Source organism: Barbus barbus (genome assembly GCF_936440315.1).
Source record: "Barbus barbus genome assembly, chromosome: 42".
NCBI lineage: Eukaryota > Metazoa > Chordata > Actinopteri > Cypriniformes > Cyprinidae > Barbus > Barbus barbus.
In genome coordinates this window covers 12,121,198-12,145,714 of record NC_136720.1, presented here as the reverse complement: position 1 = coordinate 12,145,714, position 24,517 = coordinate 12,121,198, and the positions used below count along the sequence as shown (strand labels likewise).

Below are 24,517 nucleotides of genomic sequence, written 5' to 3'. Positions count from 1 at the left end.
GAATTCATTAAATGTGAGGACATATGCGTGCACACACATGATCAAACACAGTTCGCTTAGCAACACGAGAGAAAGACAGTAGGTCATAAATAACAGCATATGATTTATCTGGTGTAATAGACAGAAAATGAGTTTGCAATTGACTGGGCCAAGTCTCTACAATTCTGCTTTGGCGGTAATAATTGCTTCATATGCATTCACACTCAGCTTTCTTTTAGGATTTTCAACTGGGTCAACAAAGTCGAGGGTGTCAAATCTACTGTTTAATGTCCTTCATTAATTAGGCACGGTCTGGTAAATGGAGAGCAATGAGAACGTAAGGACTGGGGAAAAGAGAAATACTGTCAATAGTTAATGAGAATTGAAGTGGCGAAGCTGCAGAGTGGACTAATTAAGCAAATTATAATGAATAAGATGATGACAGTGAGTCAACAATAGCAGGCTTTGAAATATGAATGAACGTGCATTGCAATCTTATTTCTGGTCCTTGTGAAGAATGTTTGGAAAGGTCTAATCAAAGACAAACCTTGTGGGAATGAACTTCATATTTCCAGAGGATAAAACCAAAGCACGAATGGGATGTGCCCAGAGGGAAAAAATGCTCATAAATCAGACAAATAATGTCCTAACTGAATTCAAAAATGGCAAAGGTGCATTAATGATACACAGTAATGGGTAATTTTTAATGCTGACACAGTCATGGTTTGTCAACTAATGTGTGTTGGTCCATCAGCTTACATTAAGTATGAGTTTAATGATACTCTTTGGCTGTTTTTGTTTCTGCATATAAAGGTTTTTTCACACTTTTCTCTTTCTTTCTTTACAGCTGGGATGACAGTAGTTCAGTCAGCAGTGGTTTGAGTGATACTTTAGATAACATCGGCACTGACGATCTGAATCCACCCACGTATTCTGGCATCTCATCTCACAAGAGCAAAGCAGCACAGGTGTGCATACACTCTAGTCTTCTGTATTTCTCCTCACAGACACATTTTTATAAATAGCTTTGTATCAGCAATCTGTCAGTAGGCCGCAGCAGATTGAACAGACTGAGAGTTTTAGACATTTTGCTTTGGCTAGTAAGAAAAGTTTGGCCATCTGTCAGCTGGACTGCCAAAGTAAGATTTCTGTGTGTGAGCTATATTCTGTGTGTCTGTGTGATTCACAGTCAAATAAAGATACGCACAGACATACCGAGCAGGATGCTAGCAGCTGGGCTGGTGCTGAGGATCTGAAGAAGGTTGATGAAGAGATGGAGCCAGGGATGGACAAGTGGAAAACTTCATCCCCTTCCTCTTCATGTCAGGGTGAGGATGTTGGCCAGAAGACAGGTTTGTCCATGTCTCAAACAGGCTCCTGGAGGAGGGGCATGAGTGCCCAGGTTGGCATCACGCCACCACGGACCAAAGGCACGTCCACCTCTCTCAAAACACCAGGTATCAAACTCTTATACAGTTGTATGTTGTAAAAAATAAGAAGCAGTAGTTCCTCAGAATGACTCTTTGGCTCTTTAGAAAACCTTTAAAAATATCAGTTCTCTAAATAACTTTTAAAATGGAACCCACAAGTTTCTTCAAGGAAGCATGAAAGAAAATGATTCCTTTTAGCTGGTTACAAAACCAAAGACTGCACAATTTCAGTGATATCTGTCAGTAGGGGACCTTTTATGCATGGTATTCCAGAAAATTGCTTACTGTAGCTTCAAAGAGAAGGTGAAATCAAAAGAGTAGAGGCTTTTTTGTAACTTTAAAGGACTGTTGAGCATATATTTTTTTCTTTATCTCAGCCAACTTTTGCAGCTGAACCTCTGTCAAGCTACTTCTTTTGGGATACTCAGCAGCAACAAGTAACTTTGGCTGAGAGTACCGTAACTGTGCTGTTTGCTGAGTTGCAAAGAAGTGCCATTGGCTAGAGCACAGCAGTGTTTGGCAGAGTGGCTTTGCATTTTATTGGTGTTGATTGATTGGGTTGTGAAAGTATTTGCAAAAAAAAGTGCAAAAACTGGCCACCCATGGCTAGCAGTATTGAATGATTAAACAGGAGGTACCAGTGCCATAACAAACAACTTTGTGCTGACAGGTAAAACAGATGATGCCAAAGCATCTGAGAAAGGCAAGGCCCCATCTAAGAGTCCAAGTATTCAGCGTTCACCATCAGATGCGGGCAAGAGTAGCGGAGATGAAGGGAAGAAGCCACCCTCAGGCATCGGTCGGCCGCCTACCACAAGTTCCTTTGGCTTTAAGAAGATTCCAGGTCCCGCTGGATCCCTCATCACAGCCAGCGGAGCCACTCTGGCCAGTGGTTCTGCTACTCTAGGCAAGGTACCCAAGTCTGCAGGCATCGGAAAGGGCACAGGAATTGGCAATGGGCGGAAGACAAGTCTTGATGGTGCTCAACACCAAGACGACGCTGTTTTGTTAGGTTGTGGAGGCTCAAAGGTTCCACTCCAGTATCGCTCCCTACCTAGACCAGCAAAGTCATCTAGTGGGGGAAGCAGCGTGGTGGGCCGCAGCGGGCATCGTTCTAGCTCTAGCAGCATTGATTCAAATGTCAGTGGAAGGTCTGCGGGAGGTAGTGGAGGGGTGGTAGGAACCCCAACCAGCACAAAGAGAAGAGACCCCGGGAAAGTAAGCTCAGGACGCTCAAGTCCCATCACCATCAACCAGACGGATAAAGAGAAAGTGGCAGGGTCGGATCAGGAGGGAACAGGGTTGTCTACCTCCCCCAAATCCAGTCCCACGTCCACCCAATCTGGACTCAGACAGCCAGGCTCCAAATACCCAGACATTGCATCCCCCACATTCCGCAGGTAACTGACTTTCTTTCTGAATAAAATGACTGGGGTAATAGGAGGTCAAGAAATGTTAGACAAAGATTACAAAAGGCAGACGTAAGCAGAGATAAGACTAAAATATGAAAGCAAAGTAGGCAGTTAGCTTGAGACAAATGGACACAGGCAGACAGCAAGAAAGAACAATTGCTTTTTGTGGTTTACCTCACTCCTGTGATGTCGTGATCTCGGGCTGCGCTGCACTGCAGAATTGGTTCTCCAATTAGTTTAGGCTTACTTTGGAGATCTAGAAAATTTTGTGATGGATTACGGAGCTCATTGTTTTAGTCTTATCCATAGTCTTCCGACTCACTTTTGTATCTCTTCCAGCCACCATTAGACGACCTGAAATCTTGTCAGCAGCCCACAGAAGCTCTGATGAATAGACAAGGATGTAATCTAAATCAGTGGTTCTTAAGTGGTTTTGGTTCAGGACCAGATTTCACTGTGGACATCAAGGGATGACTCAATGCAGTGAGGATAGGACTGAAATAGGCTCAACAATATGCAAATTGATTAACCATGGAATAAGCTAAATAGGAAAAACATGTGAATTTGGGTTTCTAAATATATCTAGAATTTTGAATGGTTTCATAACAGGCTGCGATTTACTGCACAAAACAAAATTGTGGTGAGAACGAACCAAACTGATAAATGTATATATTTAATGTAGTCTGGCTCATTTTCTTTTATTTTTTTGTACTTATGTTCATTGTTCATGAGGGCAAGGTCTTGTTATGCAACCTGTCAATGGTGACAAGCTAATTTGGTTAGCTTCTACTAAAAAAAAAATATTTTGTGCCAAAACACTGTGAAGTTTGATTGAACACAGCCTTTATCTCAACAAAAGTTGCGGAAAGCCTTTAAAAAAAAGGTTAATCCTGTTTAACTTACACAATTGTGCGTTAAGTTGTACTTTATCATTTATGCATTTAGCATTGTATCTCCCTGTTGTCTGTAACTCTGCTCTCATATTAGACCTGTTGCAACCCATTTTTGAGAATCTAAATCACACTGCAGCTCTAGCAGTCTGTCTCAGCACCTCTCTCCCACAGCATCAGAGGACAGTTGCGCACAAGACAGTGGAGGGTCAGATTGCCACCTGGTGGTTATAATGTATAAGTGCATATATGGAAACAATCCTCAGGGAGCATGATTTGCCATTCAGATCAGATCAATTCAGAGCTGATTAAAGCAGACATGTGAGCGTGTTACCAGCACACTGATCTCTGTATTATTAGGTGTGTCCATTTAAAAACATGTCTGCGTGTTGCGCTCCTCTGCTCTGTGAAGCCGAAGTGTATAACTGGATTTGCCTGCATCACCTCAGGCTGTTAACTGTTATTGCTGGAGCCTTACAGAGATAACCATAGGCAGATCCACCACTGATTATGTTGGAGTAAAATCTGGCCAATAAAATTATGCATGCACCTGAGTGAAATTGGCTGGTTACATTTACATTATTTCATGTGTAAACTGTTTGTGAAATCAACTCAATTCAATGCAACAATGTACATAATTGCCTTATCACTTTGACCAGGTTGTTTGGCAGTAAGGCCGGCAGTAAACCCAGTTCTCCTGGCACCCCTGAATCTGGTAAATGCCCATCAGTACTGGGCAGCCCCCATGGCACACTGGCGCGGCAGGCCAGCCTAGATTCACCCTCCTCCGGAACAGGTAGCCTGGGCAGCATGGGTGGGCAGAGCGGAGGCAGCAGCCCGCTATACGGCAAAACGCCTGACCTGTGTACTGACTCCCTGGCATCTAGTCCGGCGTCAGGCCTCTCTCTGCCCTCTAATGCCCGGCCTTGGCCACCAAACCTCAGCAGTTCGTCTGCGGGCAGTAAAGACACACTGAGCTGCCACAGTATGACCAGTTTACACACAAGCTCAGAGTCCATAGACCTGCCACTTCCACACCACCATGGGCAAAAAGTCACCCGCACGGGCAGCGTCAAGTCCACCCTGTCTGAGGGGTAAGTGGAGTATATCCAGCAAATGGTATTCATTGAGTGATAAAAAGCTTATTACATGATATGTTAATGAAGTAATGGAGCATTAAAATCGATTAGTCGTGATTTTTATCTTAGCTATTTAAATATGCCTGTTTGTCATAGATAACACTCTTATTTTTCTTCTGTTTTAACAGCATGCCTCTTGACAGAAACACTCTCCCCAAAAAGGGATTAAGGTACTAATGTAATCACTATCTATCTAATTGTCCTCATAAGTATGTTTTTATGTTCTCACCTCTATTGAGTAACTAGCATTAGAATTGTCACTACATGTGCTAATCTATGTATCAGTGGTGTTTGCTAAGGCAAGCATCACTATTATAACACTAAGTTAGTGATTTGAACAAACCCAAGTCTAACCCTAAATACTAAACTTTTGCACCTCAACCGGTACGGTACCTCAACCAATCTCAAATCGTGAGGCTTTTTGAGGAGACTTGTGTGATCACTTTTCAAAGGAAATAAACCTACAATTTTCACCTGGTGGATGGTAAAATGGGTGAAAAGATATTAATGCTTTTATTGAGCAGAGACGCTTTAAATTAATCAAAAGTCACAGTAAAGACATTTACAGTGTCACAAAAGATTTCAAATAATTGCTGCTATTTTAATAATTAAACAAAGTATGCTGAAAAAGAAAAGTTTCCACAATAACACTAAATTACTGTTTCTAAAAAAAAAACAAAAAAACAATTAGCTGCACAATTGAAGACTGGAGTACTGGCGACTGAAAAATCAGCATTGCCATCACAGGAATATATGGCAGTGTTAAAATATTTCATTTAAATATTTAGAATAATTTACAATTAAAATTGTAATAATATTATAGAATATTGCTGTGTATTACTTTGTATACTGTGTTAATGCAGAAAGAACTTTAAATTCAAAATTCTTACTGATCCCAATCTTTTGAATGGTTATGTACATAGAAGGCAGGACCTGAGTCATATCTATAGACTAGAATATCAATAGACTTGGGGATGGCTCTTTTGACCTGAGCCATTAAGTAACTACCAAACAACCACTTAGAACACCTTAGCAACTGCATAGCAACATTCTGACAATGAACCACAAAGCTGGCAGTGTTGGCAAAATGTTTTGCATACTGTATCCACAGTGACTTGTCAAACCGTGTGACTCACAAGTCTTCCATTTATTAACGCTTTTAGCAAGAGACAACCACAGAAACCACAGCAGGAAAACATCACAATGCTCTTAAGAAGCAATTAAATATTCACAAAGATAAGCACAGCATTTAAATATAATCAGACCATTGTCTTCAAACCACTATAAAAGAGGCATGCAGTCATGATGAATGATAAACTGCCTAAATGCTGTATGCGTGTGACCTTCTGTTTGCAGTTAAATTGCAATGTGAGCAAATCAGTTATAGTCTGTTAGGTCTCAATATGGTATTTTAATACTAAAGGCTCAGCTCAGGTCAGCAGTGATGTGCGCACTTAAGATAGTCCAGCCAGGAAGATCCACGTGATCTCTATTAGTTTTATGAAACCTTTCTTTCAAGCATGCTGACTGGACTGCCCACTGCTGAAAGCTATTACTGCAGAACAATGGATGTGAGACTGTGTGGGCTGTTATTATCACCAAGCTTTATTGCATAATTCATTTTTACACCCTATTACAGCCAGTTATTTAGTGCTTTCAGTTTTATAGAATCAATATTTGGAACAGAATTTATTTTCCAAAAAACAATCTGAAAAAGCATTTCATTTTGGGAAAATATTACCTCACGGAATGGCTAAAATAGTCTGTTTGCACCCAATTAGGTACCCTCCGTCCTCCAGACAGACGTCACATGAGGAAGGAAAGGAATGGTTGCGTTCTCACTCCACTGGAGGACTGCAAGACACAGGAAGTCCACTTTCACCACCGGGCACAACCAGCACCAACACTGGCAAATACCACTACTCTAACCTGCGTATGTTAACATATATAATATCTGATTTATTATTTTCAGTTGTAGAACCCCCATTTCTCATTATACCATGAACAAAAACATTTTTATGTCATCCTGATATTTGTGTTGCAGTGAGCCCCACCGGTATGTCACAGTATAATCTTCCCAGCACCAGCATGAGCCGTTCCAACAGTATTCCAGCACAGGACTCGTTCGAGCTGTACGGGGAGGGACACACTTTGGGGGGCAGTGCCACCTCACTTGAGGAACGGCCACGAGGGATGAGCCGGTCTGGCTCCTTCCGGGACAGCACAGATGAAGGTTAGCATTGCAGTTACTGTACTTGATAAGAATTTATTTATTTACATCTGTACATCGATAACGTTTTTATTTATGCACATGTCTGTTAGAAAACAGGAGGTTGTTGCATTAAAAAAGACTTGTGTTGTTCTGTTCTGTCTGCAGTTCATGGTTCTTCTCTGTCTTTGGTCTCAAGCACATCATCTTTGTATTCTGCGGTGAGTGACGTTATAATGTTCTTACGAGAGGTTGTAATAAACAGACTGACTAAACAGTCAAATTTCAGTTTTGCAAGAGAATTAGCAAATCTTGGCCGTAGCTTTCTTTGGGATTTTTTACATTTGAAAAAATGCATGTTTCTTCATGTGTCTTGATTTAAAAGTTGTACACATAAATACATTTAATTCATTTTCAATATATATATATATATATATATATATATATATATATATATATATATATATATATATATATACAACAGGGATAAAGGCACACCAGGGTAAAATATACATTTGATATTATTTTCCTCTAAAACACAAGATGGCAAAAAAAATTAAAATCACTAAGCATGTGTAGATGTTGGGCAACAACACAATATCATTTATGTGCGAAATTGATCTACTATTTAATGTTTTTGTTAAAACATTATCAATTTATTTAACAAACGAGAATCAGTTAAATTATTTTGAGACGAAGGTCTTAGTTTTTTGATCAAGGTAATTAAATCAACAGGTATTTTTTGGGTTTTTTATAACATAAGAACATGTAAAAGTATGGCATTTTATGTAAAAAGCACCTGTTAGGGCTAACAGCACAATAATTTATGCGATAATAAATTTTGTTTATTTGCTGTATTATTAAAAATGAACATATTTTATGACAATGTATTTATTGAATAAAATAAAATACAATTATTTATCAAAACAGATTTTCCATAAGTTATGCCTTTAGCCCTGTTGTACCCAATAATGATAAAGACTCTTTTTGAGTGTACTGTTTGAGTACAATTGTGTCTTTTAACTAATTTGTGTTTACATTTTTAATTTTTTTTTATATATATGATAGATTTGTATCTCTTTATTTATTTATCTTTTCATTTTATAACTGTTTTCTTTCAAAATATAACAGGTACACTTTACATTCCTTGCTTGAATCATGCTTTCTATTTTAAAAAATCATTTTAGTTCATAGTAGATTCATCAATATTAACTGCTAGTCTCTAAATAACAGTAGCATCATACATGCGGTTTCTATTTGCCGGAGCTTGAAAAACTAATAACTTTAAAGAGCCATTTCTTTAAAAAGTCATAAATTACTTACAGTACAACATCCACTATTCATCAAGGCTATGAATGAAGACTAATGAGGAGATTTACCCACCTCAGAAGCTCATGGTGGCTCAGAATTGTGTCTTTGCCACTATTTGAACACACATTTTCTCACTTTCAGGTGCTGGCATTTTTAGACAAGGTAATAATTCATCATGCAGAAAGCAGTTTGTATTTACCTTCACACTTTAATTAAATTACATTGCAAACCCTAACAGTCTAACATTTGGCTTCAAATCAGCTGCTACTAACGGATAACCAAAAATCTGATCCAAATGGCAAAATTCTGATCATTGGTTATTGTGTATGGCTTTGTGACTTACCTTTAAGAGCTGGTGTGTATTTTGGCTTCTTAATTCTTTCTTCTTATTGGAATCTATTAGGAGACTGATTTTGAGGTTATGTGTGCAAAAAGCTGTTGGGATTATGGTAATATTGTATTTGGATAATTTTGTGTCCTTTAACTGTTGTTTTCATCCACAGACGGAGGAGAAGGCTCACTCAGAGGTAAGAATATCTTGTTTCCTACATATAATTGTGATTTTGGTAGAATCAAATATATAAAAGCAGTAAAAGGTCAAACAGTGATACACTTTCACAAAGTCCAACATCAGGTGGTTGACTGAATCGGACAAACAAACCAATGCATTTAACAAGTGTTTTCAAAATTGAAAATTTAACCCTATGTTGCATTATTTCTTTAGATACTCTTATGGAATCGATACCTATAATTCACTTTCTCACTGGCACACATACAGTCATGGACAAACATCTTTAACACATACATCCATAATTTCCCAGGTTCTCTTTGATTTGGACTCTTGTTCATTTGATCACTGATTTTCTTTGATTTCACTTCCTTTTGTGTTTGCGTGCCATCACTGTTCTCTCTCCTGCTAACATTTTTGTCCCAAGACTGCAGATTTTTGTATATGCTGTTTCATGTAATGTTTCACATGTAACGGCTAACTTTTCCCTACAAGTGCTAAAAACTAATGTATTTCTGTTTCATGGTTAAACCTGCATTTTGTACGAACATGCAACATAGAGTTAATTGTACTTTTCTTTTCTCAATCAAGGGCCAAACAGTCCAAAATACAACGGTAATTTCTCATTTTACATACACTCTTTCTAGTATAATACAAGAGAAAGCACTGGAAAGTATTTCAAAGTTTTACATGCCAGAGTGCTTACCAGAGGCCACTGATTGATATCTTGGTTCTTTCGTTACTGTTAAGTGAAGACAATGAAAGAAGTTTATTCTCCATTACTTCAGTGCACAGCTCATACAGGTTTCTAATGAGAAACCACTTCTTTTCCTACAGCAAATCAGAAAACTGCGGAGAGAGCTGGACGCTTCTCAGGAGAAAGTGGCGACTCTGACATCTCAACTGGCAGCCAACGTGAGTGTGATGGGAAAAAGAAAAAGCAGTCCAAATTCATCTCATCTAGTATTTTTAATTTAAACACATAATATGTGACCCTGGAGCACAAAACCAGTCTTAAGTCGCTGGGGTATATTTGTAGCAATAGCCAAACATACATTGTATGGCTCAAAATTATCGATTTTTCTTTTATGCCAAAAATCATAAGGATATTAAGCGAAGATCATGTTCCATGAAGATATTTTATAAATTTCCTACTGTAAATATATCAAAACTTAATTTTTGTTTAGTAATATGCGTTACTAAGAACGTCAAGGCGATTTTCTCAATATTTAGATTTTTTTGCACCCTCAGATTCCAGATTTTCAAATAGTTGTATCTCGGCCAAATATAGTCTAATCCTAACAAACCATGCATCAATGGAAAGCTTATTTATTTAGAATTTTTTTTTTTTTTTAAATGGACACTTAAGACTGGTTTTGTGGTCCATGGTCACATATGTGCCTATGCTGCAATAAAATTCTGTGTAAATAATAGTGCTAATTTAGAAAATAATTTAAATATATAATATAATATAATACTAAGGGTTAGAGCAGGACATTTTTTGATTTTAAATGCACAGCAGTGACTTTTAAAGATAAAAGTTCACAGTCAGTATATTTGGGAATTTAAATTGTCATAATCTGAGATGCGCATTGAAAGCAGCTCAAAATATCAGATATTTAATTTTTGACTGTGGTATTCTGAGAAGTCTAACTTTGTGTCCCTATATTGTCAAACTAAGACATTTTGTTTCACGGCATCACGTTAGATTTCTGTGTGAAGGCACCACAGGAAGAGAGCAAAGTTTGGACTGGGCTGAGCTCTGTTCACTTTGCTGTCTCTGGAGTGATGAAGGCAGGTGTGATGAAGGGCTTTGCTCTCTGACAGTTTAGTGAGAAGTGTGACACAGTTGCTGTCTCTCCACTCGACCTCCTCTGTGATTTGTGTTTGACAGGAATCGTGTATGGGAGAACGTCTCCGAACTACATCTATTCAAGTTTTACAATAGTTGAGTGGATTGAAATGTCTGCTCTCCAGCCGGATGTTTTTTAAATTCTGTGTCAGAACAACTTTTGAAAGTTGGTGTTCATTGTTCAGGGATTCATAAGAGATACTTTCTCTCTGTTGAATCCTGATGCTCCACATATTATAACATTATTAATTAACAACACAGAAACATATCACATGAAGATGAAGTGTTGTTATATTTGGACCCAAAAAATGATTTAAACAGTTCAAACCAATATAAAACCTTTTATTTTAAAATTAGCACGAGCACACTTTTTAAACAAAACACTTGACACGTGTGTGAACTTGAGCGAATCTTCCGCTTAAAATCAGCTACAAATTACAATCAAAATGTACAAAAAAAATAATAATAATAATAATGAGTGTCCAAGATTGGGTATGAACCTTCAAAGTTTCTCTGTTTCTTCCATCCACATCTTTCTGCCCACCCCTTGGATAATCTCTGTGTCATGTCTATATGTGTAAGAGAGTCTGTGCAGTTCTGTAGTGTTTTAGGGTGTGAAAGAGCTTAAGGATGGCTGTGGCTAACAGTGGAAGTGCTTTAGCTAGTTCACTGTTTTGGCCACAGCTGAACCATTATCCAGGCAAAGAGAGCCCAAATCAGTTTGCTCAGACATGGTCATTTCAGCTGCAGAACATCTTGATTTCATCACAGCCACACAAGGTAGGGTGATAACACGTGATGTGGCTTTATATATGCGATTTAATTTTGATTCTTAATATTTGGCTTTCATTTTTGGTGAATATCATAGTTGAAAATAACTTTAATGTCAAAATGTTCACCTTGAGACTGTAGACAGGCGGGAATTTGTTTAGAGGGGTTCGTGTGCCAGGCACCTTTGTGTACGGTTTCTGCTTATGGTGTGCTTGACTGGGCTGAGAGACTCAGTGTGGACAGATAGTTGAAGGAATATAAATGGATGGACAAACAGGTCAGGGCAGGGCACGTCATAAAAGTGTGTTTATAGAGACACTCTCCCATTAGAGTCACTCAAGCATTTGGCATTGTGCCTCTCAGTGTTTGCTTGGCTTCACTTCCTGGCAAGCATTTTAAATAGTATGTACCGAGAACCTTTTCAATACAGTTCTGCTTACTGCTAAAAAATATAATAGAGCACAGTAATATTTACTTTAAATTAATAGAATTTGAATTTATAACCGTTTATAGCTTTTATTTAAATTGTATTGTACTTTGTACGTTTGGTTATTGTGTCATTTTTTATAGTATAGTAGTACAAAAATAGTAGAAATAATCAAGAGAAGAAGGACAAGACTAGTTCAAACATGCATTTACTGTTTATTTTATTTGACTTTACTTTTATTATGCTTTTGATGTATTAAGTCTAAGATTGTTGCATTTCAGTGTGTGAATATTTGTATATTCTCCTTAGCATTCACTGACATCAGAAGTCTTTTCAGAGTAGCTGAGGTCAGCGTTAGAGACGTCTCCTCCACCAAAGCCCTGGGGCCTTATGTTCAGACAAGCCTTAGACATCGTGGATCCTTTGAACTCCATCGCAGTAGCTTAAACCTGAAACATGCTTCAAAGCCCTTAGCGACTGTTGAGTAGTTCACTGCACTATTCAGCTTGCCGGTGCAGTACAGATCAGAATTACCCAGGAGGAACTCTCTGGAGGCTCAGACTAGGTGGATACAAAGATATATAATACTTTTTCGTGCTCAGATGCCCAGAGTGTGCTTTAAGTTTTTATACACGGAAGGATAAACTTAATAGACCTGTAAATGTATAATGCAGGTCTCACCCTTGTTTTACACACACTGCATTGGCGTCAATAGTTTGTATAGCTGAAAGGAAAATACAGGTAGGCATTGTGAGTTGATTGCTATGTTTGGAATGGAATACAAGCATACTGCTCAGTATGAACTGTATTCTGCATACAATATAAAATATATAAATAATGTTGGAAACAGAATGCATTATCTGGTGATTAATATTTTAAACTGCAGCAGGTAATGTATGTATATTTTTGAGCAGAAGTGTCTTAATTATTGTCAGTTCTGTCAAATAATCAGTCAAGAAGAAGATTAAGTTTGAAATGTAATATTTTACTTCTAGTTTAAACATTGTGCTGAAAATAAAATGTCAAGTCAAGTGTATAATTTAAAAATCTTAAAAGTTTAGTATCAATGAGATGTATTAGAATTGATGCTTTAAAGTGTTAATTAAAACAAGAATGTATTACATTTAAATGATTAATATTACAAAAGATTTGAATAACTGCTGTTGTTTTGAACTTTATTTCATCAAAGAATCCTGTAGAAAAAAATTATATTAATAATAATAATCACAGTTTCCACACAAAATATTATGCAGCACAACTGTTTGCAACACGGATAATAATCAGACATGTTTAAGCACCAAAACAGCATATTAGAATGATTTCTGAAGTATCATGTGACACTGAAGACTGAAGTAATGGCTCAAATAAATGCTGCATTTCTTTACATGAGAGAATTATTTCAAAAACTTTAAAAACCTCAGACTTTTGAAAGGTACCAACATAATTATTATTTCTTTATATAACTTCCTCTAGATATTCAATGACTAAACTTTGATAACCTTGAACCTAGTTGCAAGTTTCACTTTGCAACAGTTTGTCCCAGAATTCTGTCTGGATTACCCTGTGGATTTGGTAAAGTATCTTATGAGAACCTTGTGTTAAACTCTGTGTGTGTTTTGACAGGCACACCTGGTGGCGGCATTTGAGAAAAGTCTGACGAACATGACCGGTCGACTGCAGAGTCTAACCATGACAGCGGAGCAAAAGGTAGGAATGACCTTACTCACAAAAATGAGTACATTAACTTAAACATTTGAATGTTTTCAATGTTAGTTGAGATTCAATAGCACCATTCCATACCGTATTCTACCAATCAGAAAATATTACTTTCTTCCAAACCTCCCTAATAAAACCATCCAGTCATCATGTAAATGTCACCTTCAGGTTAAAACGTGAAACTGCTCCCATAATTTGCACAAAGCACCCTCATCGACTTAATGAGTTCCTGCCGCTGTTAATCCCTCTTGAATAAACCATCAGAGATTACAGAGAGACGCCTTTGTTAAAGCGGCCCGACTTTCAATTAAAGCAGAAACCCTATCACAAGCTGTAAAATCCTGAGCTGTGCATATACAGAGGCCGTGTGGCGGTGAAATAGGAGGGTAGTGGGCCCGCAACACATGCTCGGTTCCTCAGATCAGCGGGGCGCTTATCTACACATGTGCTTTTTTGGCAGGAAACATCTGATAGAGGAATAAGACAGCTGGTGGTACGAGGGGGAGTTTGCGTTTTGCATACAAAAGAGTTTGTATAGGGTCAAAAACTGAAAGTGCCATGTGACTCACTTCCTGTCTAGTGATTCTGATATTAAGCTGATGTGATATTTTAATTAGCAATGTTTGCTGGTATCACAAATATTATTGTACATACTTAGAGTTTTGGAATTTGAACAAACCACTTACCGTAAGTGTTCGACTTCAGCCCTGCACTGTTTGAGCAACAGACATTAATCATAATCATGTGGCTTGATGGGAAGAGGTGTGCTTTTACTTTTCTAAGCAATTAAAGGAAGTGGTTCGTGTTTATATTCAATGTAACTGTGTTTGTGTGATTGTGTTGTAGGAATCCGAGCTTGCAGAGTTAAGAGAGACCATTGAGGCATTGAAAGCTCAGAACACAGATGCTCAGACGGCCATTCAAGTGGCCCTCAACGGCCCCGATCACGTTCATAAAGGTGCTGCTTGTGTACTTTGAAACCTGTCAGAACTTTGTTTTACATTATTAAATTAATATTTTGGATAAGGTGCAGTCACATTTACTGTTGTTCAGGGAATTTTCCTCAGACCACGTGAAAGATTTTGCAGAGGGATCAAGTTGGTCATCCAAATTTCCCGCATTGACCAACAGAAACTGCTTGGCTTGACTTGTGAGGGTGTTAGCTATGCTTCATACATAGCTACACTACTGAATAGACAATGGACCTTTTTACCCACAAAATTTCAACAATGTGACCACACCTTTAAGCTCAGTCGGCAGCACTTGTGGTATAACATCGATGAATTTGGACTTTCTTCTTTTTTAACATGACATAAAATCACTTACAAACATTTTCTGTTTAAAGGTACAGGCCATTTTTCTTTCTTTCCATAACACATAAATAACACACAAAGCCCTGAAAACAACTGTAAAATAGACAATTTAAACAACTTCCCAGCTTAAATATTATACAAGTTTTAACAGAAGAATAAATCCACAGTAAGTGCTTTTGTAAAATTGTCCGAATTCAGTTCCATTGTAAGTATCTCACTGTAACTCAAAAATATGTTAATTATGCATTGGCCATTGTGTGTGTGTGTGTGTGTTTGTGTGTGTAGCAGACCTGAGGATCCGTCGACAGCACTCTTCAGAAAGTATGTCCAGTATTAACAGTGCAGCCAGTCACTCCAGTATGGGTAGCGCTAAAGATGCAGATGACAAGAAGAAAAAGAAGAAAAGCTGGGTGAGTTATTGCACAAAAGACCACAAGACTCGTCCACATTTAGAATGATGACTACAACTGTGATGAAAGAATTTGATGAACTTTAGTGCCCTCAAAATTATGTGGACACATAATCAAGAGTGTCAAAACATATATTGACGCCACTTTAACAAAATATCAAGCTAAGTAGCATATGCATTCAAATTTGCTCAGATTTGCTCAAATTTCCAGCATCATTTTTGCAATGATCTGGTGTCAAGGTCATTTTAGTGACTTTAAGGTTTTATAACCATAAATTAATTTTGACCAAATATTTAAGGATTTATATTGAATGACCACAGGACAATGTTTTTGTGCCTTATGTATTAAATGTAATTTAATATTCAAATATAAAATAAAAATATTTAATGAAAAAATATCTCGTTTAAAAAAAAAAGTGATTTTCTTGTCTGTAAAATAATCACTATTTTCTTTCATATTTGTATTATGTAATCATTCATACATTTCGTTATGATGTAATGATGTTCATGCATTTTTAAATGCAACTTAAGTGTCCAAATACATTTAGGGACAAATGCTCCATAAATGGCCCAATTTATAAAAAACCGTCACAGTTATGACATTGCAACCTATGTCTAAATATCAATGCCTTTTATGTATTTAGCAACTGTTTTTGCAACCTTGACTAACACTGCAAAAACTAAACAAGTAGACAAGTGTGTCTTGATAATATTATAAGACTTTTATCAAATTCTTTTATTATGAAGTGATATTAATTCAGTCATCATTCTAGTAGTGGCATCTACTCTCACTCCGTTTAGATTTTGGGAACATGAAGTACACGTAGCACAAACATTTCTGTCATTTCACCCCCTTCCGGCTGTCTCTCCTTCTTTCTCACCCTCTCTCACACTTTCTCTGTCTCTCACTTCCTCATCACACGACCAGGGCAAGGATAGAGGACAGAAGGTGACTATAACACACCCTCAAACTCTCCTGCATGCCCTTATGGAGGATCTGACATGCTCGTCCCACTTTTTTCCCATAATTGGCCCTTCAAGCCCCTAAATTTCCTCACCCTTCAGTGCTTACCCTTTATAAAAACGATTTTATATCTTCTTTTGAGGAATGCACTAATTAAGAACATTGTTTCGCTCAAGTTGCAGTCATTACTGATGATATGTTTATGCTATTAAGATGCAATTGTGCATGTTTTACTTCTAGTCAGCTGTTCTAGTTCTAGTTCGCCGTTATTTTACAGATTTATTATCTCCTAATGCTAGGGGGTTGTTGTTTATTCTCATTTAGGGTGTGCATTAAGTCAAGAGCACTTGAGGTAAACAGCTGTTTGAAAAATAACATTGGCATTGTGTGCAGCAGTTATGGCTACTTTTCCTTCGAGCTGCCCTGGACTCTTGTAATGAGAGCAGAGCTCATACTGAGCTCATAAATACAAATCACCTCTTTATTTATGCGCCCATTAATTATTCATCTGCATAATTTGAGGCAGTGTGGTCTCTGGATTCAAAGGCTCTGGAAATGCTGCTCAAAGCTGAAAGACAGTGAGAAAGCAAACTAAAAAGAAAGTGAGTGCACAAGGGTTGCAAAACAATATATTCATAGCAGGGCTTAACAATAAGGATATATTGTCAGAGATTTGCAGGACTATATTATGAAAAATCACCTAATATACATACATGGAAATAAATGTTATATGTTTTTTTTCTTGCACATAAAAAATACTAAATCTAATTCCTAAAAATAAAATGTAATACACTAGTCTTGCATTGTCACGTCACTCTATGCTCCATGCTCCATGCTCCATTGTGTATACTACAGATTTTAATTAAAATATATTATAAATATAATATTAAATGTCATTAATACATAATTATGTCATTAATTAAAATATAATATTAAATGTAATTAATGCATACATATATGTACACATTTTATTGTATATATATATATATATATATATATATATATATATATATATATAATATGATATTATATTTTTATGTTCTAACACATAAAAATACTTTTTTTATACACTGATATTTTAATACACCTCATTGCCACTACACCTTACATTCCTTCAGATTAGTTTTAATTAAACATTAATTAATATTTAATATGTAATTTATATTATTTGTGTGTATATGAAAAATAAGAAAATGTTTAATTAAAAGCATAAAAATACATACAAAATATATATATTTAAATAAATACTTACATACATAAAAATATGATCAATGATATTAGCTGAGCAAGACCAGGTCAGAAAAAAACAACAACAAAAAAAAAACATCCTTATTGTTGAGCGCCCAGATTTCTAAGAAAGTACAGGACTTCCTGTGGAATGCTGTTATGTGACACAGCCTCCATGAGTCATTCAGAGCTAATCAAATGAACAATGAATAAATGATGCCGCTGTGTCTGAATATTCTGGTCCAGCGGTGCACGTTTCAGTCAATGGTAACAGTGAGTGTGTTTTGTCCTTAGGTGGCTGATTCCATCCCTGCCCAGGTCAGTGTTTCACTGCGGCCGATTGCCTCTGATAACTTTACCCCCATTAACTGCCCCCCCCCCAATCCTAAGTGTTCCCAGGAACATGTGCATGCCACCAGCATCCCCAGTCCCACTGACTGCCAGTATGTTTCTGCTGCTTAGTTCTGCTCAGGGAATTATACGAGCAAACCGTTATCTCCCCTCCCAAAATGTTGCAATCATCCTTATTTTTAACCTTTATCTTAAGCTGACCGAAAATCACCCATGTGGTGTGTTTATCTATAAACCTGTAAACCTTATAAAACCTTTTAATGCAATTCGGTATTTAATTCTGGATTATAAGGATAATTCTGTGTGTGTGTGTGTGTGTGTGTATATATATATATATATATATATATATATATATTAGTATCTCACAGAAGGGAGTACACCCCTTACATTTTTGTAAATATTTTATTATATATTTTCATGTGACAACACTGAAGAAATGACACTTTGCTACAATGTAAAGTAGTGAGTGTACAGCTTGTATAAGCGTGTAAATTTGCTGTCCCCTCAAAACAACTCAACACACAGCCATTAATGTCTAAACAGCTGGCCACAAAAGTGAGTACACCCCTAAGTGAAAATGTCCAAACTGGGCCCAAAGTGTCAATATTTTGTGTGGCCACCATTATTTTCCAGCACTGTCTTAACCCTCTTGGGCATGGAGTTCACCAGAGCTTCACAGGTTGCCACTGGAGTCCTCTTCCACTCCTCCATGACAACATCACAGAGCTTTTGGATGTTAGAGACCTTGCGCTCCTCCACCTTCCGTTTGAGGATGCCCCACAGATGCTCAATAGGGTTTAGGTCTGGAGACATGCTTGGCCAGTCCATCAACCTTTACCCTCAGCTTCTTTAGCAAGGCAGTGGTTGTCTTGGAGGTGTGTTTGGGGTCGTTATCATGTTGGAATACTGCCCTGCAGCCCAGTCTCTGCTTCAGTATGTCACAGTACATGTTGGCATTCATGGTTCCCTCAATGAACTGTAGCTCCCCAGTGCCGGCAGCACTCATGCAGCCCCAGACCATGACACTCCCACCACCATGCTTGACTGTAGGCAAGACACACTTGTCTTTGTACTCCTCGCCTGGTTGCCGCCACACACGCTTGACACCATCTGAACCAAATAAGTTTATCTTGGTCTCATCAGACCACAGGACATGGTTCCAGTAATCCATGTCCTTAGTCTGCTTGTCTTCAGCAAACTGTTTGCGGGCTTTCTTGTGCATCATCTTTAGAAGACGCTTCCTTCTGGGACGACAGCCATGCAGACCAATTTGATGCAGTGTGCGGCGTATGGTCTGAGCACTGACAGGCTGACCCCCCACCCCTTCAACCTCTGCAGCAATGCTGGCAGCACTCATACGTCTATTTCCCAAACACAACCTCTGGATATGACGCTGAGCATGTGCACTCAATTTCTTTGGTCGACTATGGCGAGGCCTGTTCTGAGTGGAACCTGTCCTGTTAAACCGCTGTATGGTCTTGGCCACCGTGCTGCAGCTCAGTTTCAGGGTCTTGGCAATCTTCTTAGAGCCTACGCCATCTTTATGTAGAGGAACAATTCTTTTTTTCAGATCCTCAGAGAGTTCTTTGCCATGAGGTGCTATGTTGAACTTCCAGTGACCAGTATGAGAGTGTGTGAGCGATAACACGAAATTTAACACACCTGCTCCCCATTCACACCTGAGACCTTGTAACACTAACGAGTCACATGACACGGGGGAGAGAAAATGGCTAATTGGGCCCAATTTGGACATTTTCACTTAGGGTTGTACTCACTTTTGTGGCCAGCGGTTTAGACATTAATGGCTGTGTTGAGTTATTTTGAGGGGTCATTTCTTCAGTGTTGACACATGAAAAGATATAATAAAATATTTACAAAAAAGTGAGGGGTGTACTCACTTCTGTGAGATACTGTATATATATATATAATATATATATATATGGAAAAAAGGAAAAGGCTAAAGGAATATTTTTGGCCACATAAAACTCATGTGCCATGTATTTGGTTATGGCAGAAGATAAATTATCCTGTAAAGTTTGTAAAAATAAAATATATGTTTACAGTAGTGCCCTTACAATGGAAAGCTTGTATGTTTTATAGACTTTCATTGTAAATGCATTTCTGTACAAACTTTTTTCCTTGATTTTACCTTGTTGTTTCCTTGTAAGTTAAATTATTTTCTGTGGTAACTGATAGCATGCGAGTGATTATTCCTTTAATAGTATTAATGAAATTTTGTTACTGGAATATCCAGAGGTAATACAGAGACATAATTCTCCCAAGATATGAATCTCATTAATCCATTTCTTCTGCCTGACCACAGAATAGTTTGAAATGAATGTTGTCAGGCTATATTAATTATAATGATTTGTGTTGTTTACTTACAGTTGCGGAGCTCCTTTAAGCAGGCCTTCAGCAAGAAAAAGACCAACAAGCCCCAATCATCTCACGATGAGATTGAAGAGATGACTGATTCCTCCCTGCCTTCTTCACCCAAATTACAACACACCAACAGACAGACCAGCACCACCCAACCACTGCTCTCATCACCCTCCACCACTGAGTGAGTACAGAGACACATATATCAAGCACAATAAACATGTTTATGAAATGAGGTACATGCATAAACATTTACATATTTGTTGTGTTTTTATATATTTTGTTTCTATTTCATTAAGGACCACAACACATCCAATAAATCATCATTATTCTTGATCAGTAACTTCCACTTATTGTATTGTTTAGTGATTTTAATGGTTTTATTTGTTTTTACGTACATTATTTTTTGGCTTTCCTTTTTTTTTTTTTTGATAATCATTTATATTTAATCTTTTCCCTTAATTACATCTGTATTCTGTCCCTGTTCCTCAATGTCATGTGTATTTAGAAAGTGTTTTTGCAATAGCAAGTCCTCCCCCATTTGGATGCCAAAGAAAAAGTCAAACGGTCATGTGGTCTACAAGCACAGATCTCGGTAACAGGCACAGTGTGGCATGCTGGGAAGGGTTGAGAGTGTGCAGTGACTAAAATCACCAAAGTTAACAAAAGATATCCCTTCCCCTTTATTTCAATCACATTTCACATGAGCATTTTATGACAAACTAATTTGAGTTTAAAATGTAATAAGAGATGTACTAAATAGTGGAAACTTTTATTACAAACATTTCTGTAAAAGCTAACTAAATATAGTCAAATAGTCAAACTAATAATTTAGGAATAAAATCAGGGATTGCCTGAGTTTGAAAAGTTATTACACTAACATTTTATTTAATATATGTTGCTTTAACTTCAATAAATTGCCTGTGCTTAATAATGGACAACATGAAGGATTGCCACTTCGTATTTGTGTTGGTCATGTGCGTAATCTCTAAAGCTGCATTCCATTCGACTCAAAATGTTGGAATTTCCTATCTGGAAAAGCCTGATAGAATGCTACTAAAAGTCTGGATTCTAAACATGAAGAAATTCACAACTGGTGGCACCCAAGGAGATTTACACAGTTAATGCTAAACTTTGATTTTATTTCTTATTTGTTTCATTTGTTTTCTTATTAATCATCTTTCAAATGTCAAACAGTATTTCAGAGGTCAAGAACAAATATCTATTTCCAGCTTTGAATGGAATGCAGCAAACACCCCTCACAAATATAAAACACAAAGCCCAGAGTCTGAATATGTGTGCATCAAAGTGTTTGTGTACATAAATATTACCACGTCTAATACTCCAGGAGTTTGTTGTGCGTTCAGCTCGCCTGTGTTTTGTAGCTCTCTTGGATGTGTAACGGTGTTGTGACTCCCTCCTCCCTGTGCGGTGTGTGTTTGTGCAGACTGTGTGAATGTACAGAGGCTGAGGCAGAGATTATCCTCCAGCTGAAGAACGAGCTGAGAGAGAAGGAGCTGAAGCTGACTGATATCAGACTGGAGGCGTTAAGCTCCGCCCACCATCTTGACCAGATACGAGAAGCCATGAACCGCATGCAGGTACGCACACAATACACACACACACACACACACACACACGTATACATGCTGACTCACTCCAGAGCTCTGCAACATTATAACAATGCCTTGCGGATTCTTATACAGTGTTTTTGTGCAATGTGGTGATATTTAGAAATCTGGGAAACATTTTGTAATGTTTTCTTTTTTTTTTTTTAAATGTCTCTCATGCTTATCAAGGATTTATTTGTTCAAATAGAAAAATAAAAACAGTAATATTGTGAAATATGAAAATCAGTGTTTTCTATTACAATATATTAAACATTTAATTTATTCCTGTGATGGAAATGCTAAATTGTCAGACATTGCTCCAGTCTTTAGTGTTGAAACCATGTTGAATTTCTAGGATACTTTCATGAATAGAAAGTTCAAAAGAACAGTATTTATCTGTAAACTTATAAATGTCTTTACTGTCACTTTAATGTGTCCTTGCTGAATTGCTTTATCATTTCTTTAACAAAAATCTTACTAACCCCATGCTTTTGAACAGTTGCGTGTATAATAACAATAATAAAAAAATTAATATTTGTGTTTAAATATTATGGCAGAGTACACTATTCGGACCCACACAGAACACTCATAGCAGTGGTGGGTAGATCATTAAGAAGTTTGTGGAGTCCCATATACTTTTTGAAAGAGCCAGAGAGAGTTGGTTTGTTTAAGAAACTGTTTGCTGGCAAATACTTGTTACATTGTGCTACAAAGTCAGACCACATAATTGAAAGTTGTAACTGAGTGATAGAATGACTAAGATCAGAGAAGGGCTGAATTGCTCTAATTCCAAGATAAAACAATCAGACGGAGTTGTTCATACTTTTGAAGTATCTGTCTGAGCTTCCCCATTGCACCGGTTTGCACAGCCTGGCACGCAAGACGAATCTAAAGATTAAAGAAATCTTTAAACTAACTTCTCAGTCATTGAAAGCGTTAGAAACTTAGACAACAGAAAGTAAGTCTTAATCTTCTTAGCATGTCACAAAAGCGTATTTCACTCAGTTTTGAAGTGTATGGGGAAAGTTACTTTTACTTTTCCCTTCTTAACATTACCAAATGTGGATTAGTGATTTTTTTAAGTTACCTAATAATGTGTGTGAATTGAATATGTGGTTCTGTTCAGTTAGGGAAATACACATAAATTTGTCAAAACTGTCACTGTAGTGTTGATGTTACCTGTTTTTTACATGCAGAATGAGATTGAGCTGCTGAAGGCCGAGAACGACAGACTGAAGTCCAGCGGTAACACCACACCTGCTGCCACACCTGCTAAAACAGCCCGTCCCCCTTCAGAAACCTCCAGCACATCCTCCTCATCCTCACGGCAATCTCTAGGGCTGTCGCTGAACAACCTCAACATCACAGACACCATTATGTCAGGTTAGACTTTGTTATTTGGGTTTAACAATGTCTGTGTGAAGTATGCAACATCAAAATGTCTCTCTGGCCTTGTTTATGTTTATGGATTATGTAAAGTCTTTGGATGTTCTGCAGATATTATAAGGTTATTGAAGCTGCTAGAATTCCAAAATGATGGCATTTTTAAATAACAGCAATTACATAAGCTTTTTTTCTGTACTTATCCTGGTCAAATATAACAGTACTGTATATACATTATGCAACATAGACATTTACAGTATAAAAGCAAATACATCATATTATGCAACAAAAGTACAGTTTAACAGTTTTCAGAGAGATAAATGAATAGAAATCTTAATTATTAGTGGTGGATGATAAAATCATTGACAAAATCCCATAGGCTTACATTAATGGGGCCCTATCTATGAATCAAAATATCATAGAGACTTGGGATTGGACTCTTTGAACATGGACCAATAAGCAACCATCTATCAACCTTCAAAAACACCCTAGAACCACATAGCAATGCTCTAAAAAAAGCTCTCAGAACACCTTACAAACCACAGAGCAATGGCTTTGCAACCATCTGCAACTAGCATCACGGCAATGACATTTTACATGGGCAAGTACAGCTCATATTTAAAACAAAATGTAAAAATCTGGTGTAAAGGCCAGATTATCCTTTAATACTACAAATGAGCCATAAAAATGGCTGTTTTGGTGATACATGATAAAAACAGTGCTACATTAGTGTTTCCTTGTGTGCCTTGATTCTATTTGGCATATAAGGTCACCATTAAAAGCATTGAAAGCAAACTTGATACATATAATCTTCTCGCCATAACGGTCCATATAGATATTTTTCGAACTGATGATTTCGTTTTCCACCAGTGTGCTCGGGCTCACAGACCGCAGTGTAGATTTGCATATGGCTGTATTATTGATGATTCTACTGTGGCGCTGATGAAAACTCTGGCAAGAAGAAGACCATTTCACAGCTGTGCAAGAAGAGAATGAACGCAGCGAAGAGTGAAATGGCCTCTTTTCTGTAAGGGAGGATTTGAACTCCAGGCATGTGGCCACGTTTTGGGACGGGTTGACGGAACTCGGCTCCGGCTAATTAAAAGTAGTGACTTCTGTGCTCTCTCAGGACTTTGGGCTGCTTAATTGATGGAGAGATGTGTGGAGGAGCACTAGAGCGTGGGCAGACGTGCGGTGGAAGGACATTATCACTCCTCTGCAGAACAGCGTGCCAGAC

At 37.6% G+C, this 24,517-nt stretch overlaps 1 protein-coding gene across 1 annotated transcript in view; it reads left to right on the top strand.

Annotated features, from left to right (window-relative positions):
- LOC306861254 (neuron navigator 3-like) overlaps positions 1 to 24,517 on the top strand; it is a 155,303-nt gene that overhangs the window by 121,419 nt on the left and 9,367 nt on the right. The window contains exons 13-31 of the mRNA XM_079403433.1: positions 827 to 947; positions 1,169 to 1,436; positions 2,080 to 2,809; positions 4,371 to 4,805; positions 4,979 to 5,020; positions 6,632 to 6,783; positions 6,895 to 7,083; positions 7,228 to 7,280; positions 8,512 to 8,532; positions 8,874 to 8,897; positions 9,470 to 9,493; positions 9,716 to 9,793; positions 13,552 to 13,635; positions 14,491 to 14,602; positions 15,243 to 15,367; positions 17,852 to 17,875; positions 20,296 to 20,471; positions 21,735 to 21,888; positions 23,094 to 23,280. Of these exons, the coding sequence (XP_079259559.1) occupies positions 827 to 947; positions 1,169 to 1,436; positions 2,080 to 2,809; positions 4,371 to 4,805; positions 4,979 to 5,020; positions 6,632 to 6,783; positions 6,895 to 7,083; positions 7,228 to 7,280; positions 8,512 to 8,532; positions 8,874 to 8,897; positions 9,470 to 9,493; positions 9,716 to 9,793; positions 13,552 to 13,635; positions 14,491 to 14,602; positions 15,243 to 15,367; positions 17,852 to 17,875; positions 20,296 to 20,471; positions 21,735 to 21,888; positions 23,094 to 23,280 (2,999 nt within the window). The remainder of the gene's footprint in view (positions 1 to 826; positions 948 to 1,168; positions 1,437 to 2,079; positions 2,810 to 4,370; positions 4,806 to 4,978; positions 5,021 to 6,631; positions 6,784 to 6,894; positions 7,084 to 7,227; positions 7,281 to 8,511; positions 8,533 to 8,873; positions 8,898 to 9,469; positions 9,494 to 9,715; positions 9,794 to 13,551; positions 13,636 to 14,490; positions 14,603 to 15,242; positions 15,368 to 17,851; positions 17,876 to 20,295; positions 20,472 to 21,734; positions 21,889 to 23,093; positions 23,281 to 24,517) is intronic.